This window comes from Aethalodelphis obliquidens, unplaced genomic scaffold (assembly GCF_003676395.1).
Source record: "Aethalodelphis obliquidens isolate GAN/ISIS:26980383/991018 unplaced genomic scaffold, ASM367639v1 scaffold13, whole genome shotgun sequence".
Taxonomy (NCBI): domain Eukaryota; kingdom Metazoa; phylum Chordata; class Mammalia; order Artiodactyla; family Delphinidae; genus Aethalodelphis; species Aethalodelphis obliquidens.
This window is the reverse complement of record NW_020837957.1, coordinates 18,368,501-18,382,169: the sequence shown is the minus strand read 5'-3', so window position 1 is coordinate 18,382,169 and position 13,669 is coordinate 18,368,501. Positions and strand designations below refer to the sequence as shown.

General features: G+C 34.9%; 1 protein-coding gene across 13 annotated transcripts in view; it reads right to left on the bottom strand.

Moving 5' to 3' along the window:
• The window catches only part of ADGRL2 (adhesion G protein-coupled receptor L2), a 273,598-nt gene that overhangs the window by 35,294 nt on the left and 224,635 nt on the right, over positions 1-13,669 (bottom strand). For 9 of the 13 annotated variants that reach the window (XM_027114165.1, XM_027114166.1, XM_027114169.1 and 6 more), the window contains 5 exons: positions 11,212-12,012; positions 4,881-5,171; positions 3,993-4,096; positions 2,961-3,146; positions 2,110-2,148 (listed from right to left, as the gene is read on the bottom strand). In XM_027114165.1, coding sequence (XP_026969966.1) covers positions 2,110-2,148; positions 2,961-3,146; positions 3,993-4,096; positions 4,881-5,171; positions 11,212-12,012 — 1,421 coding nt within the window. The remainder of the gene's footprint in view (positions 1-2,109; positions 2,149-2,960; positions 3,147-3,992; positions 4,097-4,880; positions 5,172-11,211; positions 12,013-13,669) is intronic. The other 4 variants (XM_027114167.1, XM_027114168.1, XM_027114163.1 and 1 more) reach the window with 2 other exon arrangements.

Genomic DNA, 13,669 nt, shown 5'->3' with positions numbered 1-13,669 from the left:
GCAAAGTAAAGTCTTAATAAATATCCAAGTTATAAATATTCCTACGTGTAGGTTTAGTTTATTACCATGTAAAACAACATTAAATAAAAATGTAATCCGGTCAGTTAAGCAATTGAAGGCAGGCTTTTGTACTGATACTTACTGTAGCTGTACACTGACTATGGCTTGGATAACTGAAATCACTGAGTTTATTTACTCTTTCCCATTTACCTAGCCATAATGTGTCATTAAGCCCAAATATCAATTGTTTTGATCTACTGATAATCACTGAGAAAAAAAAACACACTCTACAAAGAACAACAAAAATTGCTAGTTTGAGGTACTATATTGAAATGAGCACGGGAAAAGTTGTTTGAGGCTACTGTCAGAGTTAAGATTAATTAGCTTAGTCCAACTTAATATCCTCGTTCTGTCTGCCACGTGAGCCACCACGACCTTCCTAGCAGGTAGAAGATACTCGCAAGTGGCATTAAAGGCTTTTTTCTCTCTCTGATGGGAGATAGAATAGTCAAAATGCTCACACTGATACTGCTACAGCCATTAACTAGAATGGAACAGAAATTGGTCTGCTGAGGCCAGATTCATTAGTCACCAAGAAATACAGACTGGAGCCTCTAATCTAAGTTACAAATGAATCCTCTGTCACAAAGCAGGAACTCGCTTCATTTGCACAGTGTAAGTCAGCTTCTGATTTGTAACTTAAGGAGTTTTATTAGTTTTATCTGAACACAGAAGCTCACTTGAGACATACTGAAAATGACACTGGTCAGAAATTAAGGTCATGCTGAAATTTACTACCTATACACATAACTCGCTGATGGCATGCTTTTATTAATTTGTAATGCTCCTTAGTTATTACTAGTTGTATTTTTCTAGTGGAATCAAAATGATCATTAGCCTAATCATATTCCTGAAGTAGTCTCCCTGCCAAAGAAAAAAAGCTATTCTATTCCCACTGAGATATATGTCCTGGGCAACATACTAATTATTACATTTCACACGTTAACTAATACCTTAAAGGTGAGCTGAAAATTTCCGTACAACAAATTCTATACACTTCAGTATCTATTTCTTTGCCCCCATTAAACAGGCTAATAAGGGACTTACAAAATATTACCACCTAAAAACAGACTTTCCCACTGCCTTTTCCTGTAAAGTTCTCAGATGCAGCAATGTCTATTACTCGTTAGTGAAATGCTGTTCTTTTTTTCTAGATCTTGCCAACTAAAACTGGTGAAGTCATATCTTTTGAATAATCTCTATTCTACAAAACTTACAAAGTTCTTTCGTTTTGTTTTCATACATATACAGATTAGTTCTTCAAGGTTTGATTGACTAGGAATATGGTCCCCAGATGAGTAGGGTTAGAAAGTAACCATCCCCAGCAAAAGGAACTTCTTTATTATTTGGATCTACCACACAGAACTGGCTTGGCATAATTCCAGTTAGCCTCACCATGTTTCCTATTTTACTTGGATATACCAGTGAGAAAAACTGGCAGCAGTGGACAAGGATTCTGAGCCAAACAGTGGCTTTCCGTTTCTATCATCTCGATAAAAACCAACATATAACATATATCGAGAGCACTGTCACATTATTTATATTTTATTTCTAGTAACCCATCCCCTTATCAACCTGATTCTAGAAATGACTCCAAAAAATTTCAAGACAAAGCCTGTTTCATTTAAGAGTACACCACAGAGATAAGAAAGCAGTGACTTTTTCATGCACATACATTATGACTACACAGTCTTTGATATGATAAACTGCCAGGAATATATCATAGCTGTTTCACTCAAGTTGTTTTTCAATCCACAGAGATGACAACAGGATATAACGAGACTTTATGATAACTTTCCAATTCAGAGGATATTTCATTAAAATTCTTGTATGTTTGGATGAATGGAAAAACAGCAAAAATTATAAAAATAAATTATTTGCTTATTCTGAGAGTAATATACCTGTGAAAAGCCAACATTTGTACAGCTGATATGGGGCACATTATATAATTATCAAAGACTGAAATACATTGGATCATGCAGCAAGATGATAAAGCGTAACAGGTAGCTGAAGAAGGGAGAAAGCAGGGTGACAGCACAGGGGAGATACCTTAAGGTAAGCCCTGCATGTCTTCTCTCGTTTTTGGAGCTTTTTAGTAAAAGAAAAGAAAATCAGAGGTTAGATTTTTATCTGTTGAAAATTGAGGAAAGAAGAAATCCTCAGAAATTAAGCTGGTGGTCCTGAGCTCAGCGTTTATTATGTACCGTAATCCTCTGGATTTGTGTGAGTCTACTGATTGCCAAGATTGTGTATTCAGTTTTCAGCTGTATTTTACTACACATGATAATCCAAAGTATCTTGATAAACCTAGAGACAAAGTATGTGATGAAAAGGAAGAAAAAAACCATAAAACCATTTCAGCCACAGATTTCGGATTCATATGAATTTCATATAAACACTTTACAGTGTGGTTAAAATAACTATCAAATTTTTGTCAAGGTAGGAAAAATTAGTAGCACTAACACACTATACTCCTAGCAAAGGAAACTTGTCCTTCTCTCAAAACCTACCACTGAAAACAGTATTTCAGTGGCTAACATTCCTATATGCCTCACAATTTTCTTACAATCACAAGAGTTGACTGTATTAGTATATCAGTTGTGTAACAGAATCTCTCCTAGTGGGCCTTCCAAAGTGAGAGTACTGACCAAAACCAGGCAGATGACGTTTACCACCAACTAAAATCTCCCTCAGGTAATTAGCGTCATTTGGGGGGTGGGGATGGGTGTGCACGTTGCTCCTTTCCCAACTATAATTCTTTCTTGAGATATGAACCAAATTAGAAGTTCTGTTTCTATGCGTTTGTCCAGGGGGCCAAAAGTTAGGCAGTTAACTGCTGGAAGAATCCAGAGCAGCCATACAAAACATCTAATTGAAAACAACGGAAAATTTCTACCTACCTTGTTATAACTCCGTCCAGCTGAATCCTTTTCACTAGGTTTCAGTTCCTGCAGCTGCGCATCAAGAATGTCCACCAACTGCTCCATCAACCTCACTGAAGAACTCACGTCCCCAGCAAACACTGGCCCTTTGGTATGTTTAGCCAGTTCATTGGCAAGGCTAGCAGCGTTTTCTCCACTTCTGATCTGAAATGACAGTTTATATTATCTCAGTAAGATTTCTTGTTCTGTTTGTGGCTTCTTATTTTTTTCCCAAGTATCTTTGTTGTGGTGAGAAAAGTATTTGCAAATATGTCAAAATCTGCAACTGAGACCAATAATTTCTCTTCATTTCAGATGATTAAAGATTCTTAGATCCTCAAAAACATATACTTAATCAGACATTTTAAAGAAACAAAAGGTAAAAAAATCAGAAATCGTTTAAAAAATTTTTGAGATAGTTCTCTCATTTCACTGCAACCATTTAAAACTGCTATTTAAAAATCTTACTTATTTATTCCAATGATCCAAAAATTTAAGTGAAAATGTAATTAATATAATACTGAGGGCTATTATTATCTACTGCTTGCATTTTAGAAAGGTAGATGGCGAAGGAGAAACTAAAATGTCACTGCATTACAATGTAATATTAAAGTTACTAATGCCTTTTAAAGTAATTTTTCTTATTCTATCATAATCATCTGCAATATGAACATCTGCTTGCATTCTGTGGATTCAGTTGCAGATTAATGATACTTGATTTATTAGGCCAATACACTATTTGTCTTACAAACATCAAAAGAAACAGAACTAAATATGAATGAAATTAAGCAACTATGTACTCATTAAAAAGCTTAACATAGAAAACAGCATGCCCTAAAACATATGTAACTTTGAATAAATAGTTTACAGACAAAGCTATGCATAATTTTTTACTTTTACGCTGAACAAAGAGCAACGAAGCTGGTTTTAACATACAAAGTTAAATTATTTATGTTAGAAGTTAAAGCCCTTAATCACCAATGTGTATCATATTAAAAGGTTCCAACCAACCTTCTGAGCCAGCTGATTTACCCAGTGTGAGGTACAGTTGCTAAGATCGGGGCCCCTAGGGTTCCATGTTCCAGTGGAAAGCATGCAGAGATACGAGGCAGTTCCTACAACAGATGTAGAAAGCAACAGTGAAATTGAAACCATTTTTTCTGCATGCATTCGGGAAATCAGCTATGATGATCCTACTCCGTGTGTTAAATTTTGAATAAACATTAATGGAAGTAGTTGACAATAACTGATGAAAAGTAGGGTATAATACAGACTATAAACAGTAAATATAAAGTCAGCACAGAAATATCAGACATTTACAGCAAACAAACAAAAAGCCCTTGATTTTCTTGGGACTCATCCAAAATGATACATTGCAATGAGAAAGACAGCTGTAAGGAAGCTTCACTAGAGAATCCATGGGCAAAAATCTCAGGCTTGACCTAGGTCTTTAAGAGGGAGAGAATTTAATTCAGTGCCTGACCTTAAATGACTTTTACAGTTTAAAAACCTTTAAGTTGTCTACATGTGCTATATTACCAAAGTAACAAAAACAACAATGAAGTTAGCTATCGTAAATATCTCTTTCCTCAAATAAAATCACTTCTGTGTAGTTCAGAACCTACTTAAAATAAGTTTTTGTTTGTTTGGTTTTTTTTTTGCTGTACCCAGGCCTTTCACTGTTGTGGCCTCTCCCGTTGCGGAGCACAGGATCCGGACACACAGGCTCAGCGGCCATGGCTCACGGGCCCAGCCGCTCCGCGGCACGTGGGATCTTCCCGGACCGGGGGCACGAACCCGTGTCCCCTGCATCGGCAGGCGGACTCTCAACCACTGCGCCACCAGGGAAGCCCCTAAAATAAGTTTTAAAATGTATATATAGTATTTGACAGGAAATACCTCTCGTTCCCTTGGGACATGGTCGTTCAACCATCATTCCCCTTTGTGTCTGAGGCCACCTTATCCCCCTTGCGTCTAATGCTTCACAGAATCTCTCTGGCAGGGGAAAAATATTTGTTACAGGAGGAATTTTGGTTGTAGAAACTGCTGGAGGTGGTTTTGTCCCTTTGCTTCCTTCCTGAGATCCAGCTACAGTTGTGCTCATGGGGCCTTTCTGTGAAGGGCTTGTGGTTGATACTGTGGTTTTGAACATCTCAGCTGAAGAAGTTACTGTCACAGCTGTGGTAGGCACTACGGAAAAAAGATGAGTATGTTAATCTCAAACACACACTTGCACTCATATGTGAACGTGTACGCACGTGCACACACACACACACACACACACACCCTACCCATCCAACTACCCCAAAACCAACAAAATGAGAAATTAATGAGAATATCCGTAGGGTGGGAGGAAGAATAAATCTCTTCATTTATTCCAATTTATTCATATTGTTGGCTAAGCGATGGCAGTTTAGGATTTACCATAGATTTTGCTCTATGACTCTAATTGTGCTAGGCTTACTTCTCAATGAAATATTTGATAATAAATTTTATGTACAATTTCATCATATATCATGTAACAGGAAATGAAGGGCAGTTTCATATAGAAAATTTCAATGTACATATCAAATACATTATGTCATATCAAATACATTTAGAAAAATCCGTTTCTTATATAAATTCATACTCTGAAACAATAAAATTCAAAGTATCAACAAAAGTCTAACCATTACATATAATTAGGACAATAGAAAATTTCAAGTCACCCACTCTGCATCTTGAAGGAAAACAAATACTGTAACATCTTTCCACCCAGCAGCCATTCTTGCTTGAGAGATTTTTGAGCATGCCTGATTAGATCCAAACAGAAGATAAGCTGGGCATGCTTGTGCTATTTCAGTAAGGAAACATCTGAGGCTTCGACATTTTTACTTTTGAAAAGACAGGTATGAAAAAGAAACTACGTCTGGTCAGAGGTTACAATGCAATCTCATATCAAGATAACGGGTTCGATCAAATAATGCCTAATTTGAAAACAACCCTACATATCCTACTGACCTTTAACAGAGAGCATAAAAGGATTTAAAAATATAAAAGTGGATTTAAGCGTAGAAATTTTAAAATAAAAAAAATTTAAGGTTATTTTGGACTTCCAACATTACTTTTAAACTGTTGAATCCACTAGGTTAAAATAATAATGGAGCTTAATGTTTCCCTCATTAACACTTAATTTAAAAAAAACAACAAAAATTCTGTCAGTAAAACTTTAATGGCACCATTTAAAATCTATTAGGTGATCACACTATAGTTTTATCAACATTTAGATTACTGGCTCTTAAGACCTTGTAAATATGATGCCTTAAATTTAAATTGAGTAGAGCAAACTAAAAATAACTATTTTTTAAAATAATCTTATAAAACATTAACTTAATTTATGGCTTTGCTATACATAAAAAACAAATTAGAACATTAAAACTTCTTGGAAAACAAGTTCATATTATCACTGATAATATTAAGTTCTGGTCCATAAATAGTTTACATAATTCTGACTCTATGACAGAGTATGCTAAGTTTATCAGAAAAAGTAGTGTGTACTTGTTCCTAGTTCTTTAGTAGTGAGAAACTTCTTGTTATCAATAAGTGCAAGACACACTTTTTACACCCTTTTTTCATTCTATCACAAGAGAAACTTCTTAAGCAATGTTTTATTTCCAGGGCATCAGTTACTGACCATATGAGAGAAGCCTGTGTACATTAGCCAAGCATCATGCCTAGCCAGCTGCTGCAGAAACCTATTCAAACCTGTTTATCTTTTCCTGTAAAGCGCTTCCCTGACATCCTGTTAAACCTCGTAATTTTCTTTTGATTACAATGCAGCCAGGCTTTCAGTGCTTTCTCAATTAACATTTGTCAAAAGCATCACAATCTTTTGCAGAAGTGTCATGTGAATGCTGCTGAATGAAATCTAAAAGCCGGGGGCGGGGGGGATCCGGAACAAAGAGAAAAGGGCAGAGCAAAATGGTTTAGTGCTACACCTTCTGATGTATCCCTTGACACTGTGCTAATTAGTACATATTTAATCACTGAAATATGTATTAACAATACTACAATTAGTGATCTGTTTGCTGAGCATCAGTAAAGATTCATAATAAGTGAGTGAAGGTAGGCAATAAAATGACTTTTATTAAATGCACAAAATTTCATGCAACATTCTATACCATATTTGCATGTGTCATTGATAATAAAATTTCATACCTTTTTACCTTTTGTTCATCAAAAGAAGTTTAAAGGGAAGCAACACATTCTTCAAAGGTAAACCAATGAAATATTGGGGTACCATGAAAATAAACATGAACGTCAACTTTAAGTGGCAAAATGAAACCCTTTAGGAGGGCAACTATAAGATTTTGCAAGGCCAAAGCTTAACAACTTCAAGGAAAGCATTTTTTTCTAATGTTGAAGCTAGAAATGAAGAGGTATTTCTAAAAATTAATATTTCTTTCCCTAGGTGAAGACAGGTCACAACAGGGCACCCCATGATGATAAAAGCTTACACTTTATTCAGCATTTATGTACCAGATGCTGTGCTAATCACCATTCATGGATCATCAGATCATCTTATTTAATCCTTATCACAACCCCATGAAGTAGGCACTATGATTATCTTCCTTTTACAGAAGAGAAGACTGAGCCATGGAGGAGGTTAAGCAATTTGTTCAGGTTCACTTGTCCATACTCTTAAATGTTATGATCTTACTTTTCTAGATAAAAGATTTTCAGAGACTCTGGGAAAGTATGGCACCCTACTAAGCAATTTGCCCTTATTTTGGAGCATTTAACTGACACTGTGTTCTGCATAAATCTTTAAAAGAAGAAAAAATGTGGGAACATAAGATACTGAAGCAATAAAAAGTTTCGTAAGGAACCGTATGTGGCAAAAGGCTCAAAACTCAAGAATATCCTATAAATGGTAACAGAAAACATGGCAACTCACAATAGACTTATGTCATAAATCTAAACCCTACTTTACAGAGCCTGTCCCAAAATTATCAGGGGCCATATCAAACACACAGATTAAATGACTTAACATTCTACCTACCATTTATTATTTGAGTACAGAGATGTAGAAACGGTGCCAATAATGCTAATAAACATATTTAATAGGTACCCATGAAAATTTCAACAAACACATACAGAATGATTCAATTTACTACGACAGTATTTACTAAGAACTTGCTAATTATCGCCAGCTTTTTCCTGTGTGAAAAGATTTTAAGGACAATATGGGTTGTTATTTCCCTCTTCCAAGTCCCAAAACTCACCCATTATTCACTGAATGAACTCCAGTTAGAGTGAGTCTGTAGCCTGGTAAGGCAAAAACTGCAGATTTATTAAATTTACCCTTATTCGATGTCTACAAACACTGATCATCTTTTAATTAGCATGCATTATCAGTGGGAAGATGTTTTAAGAAATATGTATTCTACACTGAACACTTCCTAAGTAATAGACCTAACTGGCTCTCTTGATAAAAAATTTCCCACATGTTGTTTAAGTGTCATACTTCATTATTACTCTAAGACAGATATTCAGAAACTGTCAACACTCAAGACACAATATTTTTCGATAATGTTTGGGATATCAAATCTGAAGACAGATTAAGTATATATATAAATCAATTCAGATTAAGACATAGAAAAGATATATATGATATATCTTAATATATGACTGAAATGGGATTTTTCTAAGCCCATTTTATAGAGAAAAAAAGTAAAAGAGGAAAAACAGACCTAGTTCAAGGAAATGGAGCAAATTAACTATGCCGAGATCACAAAAAGCTAAAAATTTAAAGAAAAAAAGAAAGATGTATTTGAAAACATTATCAAGGCCAAGCAATAATGTACTTGTGCTGTTAGGAATGAAAGGCTTGGATTTATAAATGGGGAAAAGTATTGAAGCTAATACAGTGAAACAGTCCACAATGAAAAATTATCCATTTTACAGCACAATGTACAGTTCAGCTATATACATGGTAGCAAAGCCAGTACATAAGACTTGCTGACAGTGGCTTACTGGTTTGACCTAAATGTATGAGCCACAATAGTTCTGCAATGCCCCATCTACATGCAGTTAGATAACAGCACATATCTTAGATGAGCGAGGCAGGAGTCTCTCTAAAAGCATTTGAAGGTAAATTATAAAGAGCACGTGAATAAGAGAATACAATTCAAACATCAGCAAGAAATTTAGGTCAGATAAAACTTTTTACCACTAAGGGTTTAATAAGGGGTCAATACAAATTTTCACTTTCTGAGAATATATAAGAATGGTTAACTATTTTGGATAACACAACACAGCTGTAGGAATGCAGTTACCACATATGGCTAAGTTTCTCATTTTCGAAGCTGGTAACTTTTTTCCAAAAAGCATCCAAATTATCAAAGATTCTTTCATCTGAAATGGATCAAGTTATTTACTAGAACATAAGCCACATGTGGAAAATGACATTTTTACTCATCTTGTATTTTATGAAGTACTCTGTGACAATCAGGGAGGCAATGATTCCTTGTTGAGCTGCATCTGTACTCAACTTTAGGTGCTGCCTGATTATGAATTTACATTTTTAAAATTTATTTTCTATTTTTTTCTAATGGAGGGAAAGAGATTTACTGCTACCCAAGATAAATTTAACAGCTGTGAGGGTAATACAGGTTACAAAAAAGATTAACACATGTATCTCCACAGTGTCAAATTTTGTCAATTACTGACCTTCTGCCTTTTACAAACCTATAGGATAAAGGAGAAGCATAGTACTAGCGTTTAGAAAAGCAACTGAGATATAGGAACCATCCCAAATTGCTAGCCTCAAGAGAAAAAAGATAGGTCTGAATTTAAAAATAAAGAATACTATGACTATCAACAAAGATTTTTATGTCTTAACAGATTTCATTGTTGAAAATTTAACAATGGGACACTGCTGCAATTTTCACCCAACAAATTCTAGACATACATGAATTAGAGAAAAAGGGGGCTTATACTAAGTCATATGTCATTATTGCCCTTAAGTTAAGAAGAAAAATCACATATTTTTGTATTCTATAACTCAAATTAGAAATTCAATTACAAAAGGCTTCTGCTTTTGAGGTCCTAACCCTATGACAATATTTAGAACTTAGTAACATTATACCCTAAACTATGTGTGGGTGTATGTAATTGTGTTTAAGTGTGTGAATGTACACTACTTTAACAGAAGAAAAAGACGTTAATTTATGTTCCACCTTGTTGAAGAGACTGATTTAGTCACTCCAAGGAACATTCTGGCTCCTACAATTTTGAAGTAACTCAATAATATGATAATTCTAATTAACTCAGAAAATTGAAATAATTCAGATCTTTAAAACACAAATAATATTGCTCAAATAGAAAAGACATAATAAGTGCAAGCTCTATAATAATATATTAAGAGGTCATTCTTCTATCTTCTACCTCATATGAGTATGAGGTAATCTTGCTTTAATGAAATATCCAAAACTTCATTTACCCTCAAAAACTGTTCACTGCAGAACTGAATTAACTTGCTAAACTAAAATATATTTCCAAAGATTTATAAAGTAATGATCCTACATAAAGATACCTGAAGAGAACACAAATCAAAAAATGCTAGTGGATTTGTCTTCATAAATCAACACTTGGGATCATTTAATGCTTAGTCCATGTGTAACAGTTAAAGTCACAGAAATACTGACCTAAAACAGTCACAAATTTATTGGGAAGTAAAAATGTGTTATTTTACATGATGATCTAGCAAGATGTTAGATGACTCCTTCTCCTACCCAGAGAGCAGAGGCCAAAACTTCAGAATACTTATGCCTGGCATTGTACATCAAGCCTAGCAATTCTCCTGGGACTTTCTAACAAAAATTTCCTTTAACCACTGGCGCCAAGAAGTTAAAAGGTCTGCACATAATCAATTCAGAAGTCAGGTAGAAAAAACACACAAAGCTAACAGGTTTGTAGTTGGCATTACATTTTTAGCAATGAAAATCTAAACTGACCAAGGATGCTACAATTTTTTGAAACCAACGTCTAAACGAAGAAATTCAGAAAAAGAAAATGGACCAATATAAGGCTAAAATGTACACAGTATGTGACAATTTGAAATGCCACAATATTATCATTTGCCCTTGAACTATGAAAAGGGAAAGAAAATAAATAGGAAAAAAATTAAGAAGTCTTAAAAATAAACTGTTCATAAAAGATATAAGCATTAGCAAGCAAACATTCTTACCTTGGGCAGGATCAGGTGGACCAAACTCCAGAGAATATCGTAAAATGAAGTTATTGTTCCACACGTAGAGTTGGTTATCTCTTGGATTGTAATCCACTGCAGCAATATACTGATACTGGTTGGGGAAGGGAACATCTACATATTCTCCTCGGTTTAATCGGGTATTGTAAATATAATCAATTGCATTCTTGCCTGTTTCACTCTCATTGTCTTGATAAACTGACCTGACCACATAAAGGACTCCACAGATCATAAAAGCATTTGATGCAGCTCGCTTGTCATACACAGTCTCCCACGTTGCTTCAAAGCGAAGAGTGTATGGATTCAGTTGGCTAATAACTATCATTCCATTGTTCTGTTCAGTGGCATAAATGACCCATAAGCCATTTTCATCAACTGCTAGGTCAATATCAGTTTTTCCTCCCCATCTATATGGTGAGGTATCATGATAGTTAGCATAGTTAATTATGGCCTCTCCACTCTTAATTCTAGTCCTCAAGTCAAATTTCACAATATTCCTTGTTCTTTCTTTGTTAAAGAAGACAGCACCATCATATACCACAAATCCAGTACCATCTACTCGATTTGGAAGTTTGTATGTTGTTGTTTGGCGACTGTTTTGGAAATCTTCTAAAGAAGCATATTCTATTAAAGTATCAGTACGATATGGAGTCCAGGGCATGAAATAAATTTTATCTGCAGCCTGAAGAGGGTCCTTGCACCAAGCACCTGCCTTTTGTTCAGCTTCATATATACATGGTGAATCCACAATTGCTTTCAAGGTCCCAGGGCACACAAAAACTAACAGTCACAGAGAAAAAACAAGAATTAAGCAAAGTTAGAAGACTATACAGGCATACCAAGTTTTAATGATCATAGATCAAAAGAGAAAAATTCACTCTATTAGCATTCAATTTTACCAGAAATTATACTTAACACAAGTACTACCTTTCTTTCCTTAAGTTACCATAATTGATGTACCAGCATACAAAGCAGCTGGGGTTTATTTTCACAAATACAAACCTAAGTTTAGGATCATTCATGATTGAGCTAACAATTTACATTTTTGCTATGTGTTTTTACCTTATAATTCGGTAATTTATGCTTTAAAACTCTGAGCTTTGTACATAAGGGTGAACAAAGTACTTTTAGACCAAACTTTGTACCCTCCCTTCCTTAGCCCACTTATAAGCCCCCAAAAGCAGAACATCAAAATTAAGCAAATAAAACAAACCCAATGTGAAGGCTTATTTAGAACGTCTATGGAACTTAGACTGAAAACAAAAGTGCTTCAATTGAAGGAACATAAATATTCGGAAAATGCAATTAGAAGCAGAGAAAAGTAAATACGAGGAAAGGAGTGATGAAACGACCAGGAGACCCTGTAACCATGGCATGCTATGGAGAGGGTTCTGGAAGCCAGGCAAGATGACACTTTAATAATAAAATATCCAAGGGTATCAGAAAAAGAGATAAAGAGTGAAAAGAAACAGAGAAAGGACAGCTCCCCCTCGCCGACTTCAGAAATTTTACCCCGGCACCAGATTTAGCAGTCATATAATTTCACTGTAAACAGTCGACTTCTTTATGACGTGCATTTATGAGATCCTGCTAATTATATATTAATGTCAGGAGTGTTGTAGGGGAAGGGAAGGGAGAAGGTAACATCCATAAGGCACATAACAGGGAGCTGGGGTTCAAACTGTATACGTTATTTACCTTTTTGCTCCACTTCTATTTTAAGCATCGGAAGAAAAAAAAAAGTGCAAGGAAAAAAGAAAAAAGATTAAAATAAATTGACAGTCTAAGACTGAATTAGTAATAGATGCTAAATATAAGAAGAATAAGAGCTGCACTACTTTGGATAAAGAGAAACACAACAGGAAAACCTAGCAGGAGAAAAGATACTAAAGTTACATAAAAGAACATGGATCAATCATTTTAGTAGATTAAGGAGGCAATACAAATATGTTGGCATGTTGCTTCACTTAGTGTACCTGAATAAATAATGAAACCCTTCACTAATGCATGGTGTACATACTCTTGCCTTTCCCAAGTCACTCAGCATTCTTATCAAGTTTTACTTTAAATAGGTAGGCTATAGACACAAATGCATGCATAGGTGTATCATCCCCATTTATCTTATGCAAACTCATTATTAAGCTGACTAAAATTAGGTAAGCATAACAACAGGGAAATATATTTATAAACATGGCAACTCAATTTTGAAGCTCAGGTCAAAGCTAATGAATACTGATATTGTTACATTTTTCAAAGATGTAAGAAGAAATATATAATTATGCATCTCAGTACGTTTCAATTTCTTTCTATTAAATTTTCTGTTTCTAGAAAAATCTATCTTAACTATAAAATATCTGCCTCCTTTTCAGGAATATATAAGCCTCCCCCTTTACCCCAATAGTTACTTTGAAGGGTACGCTAAGGTAGTACCTTTCTT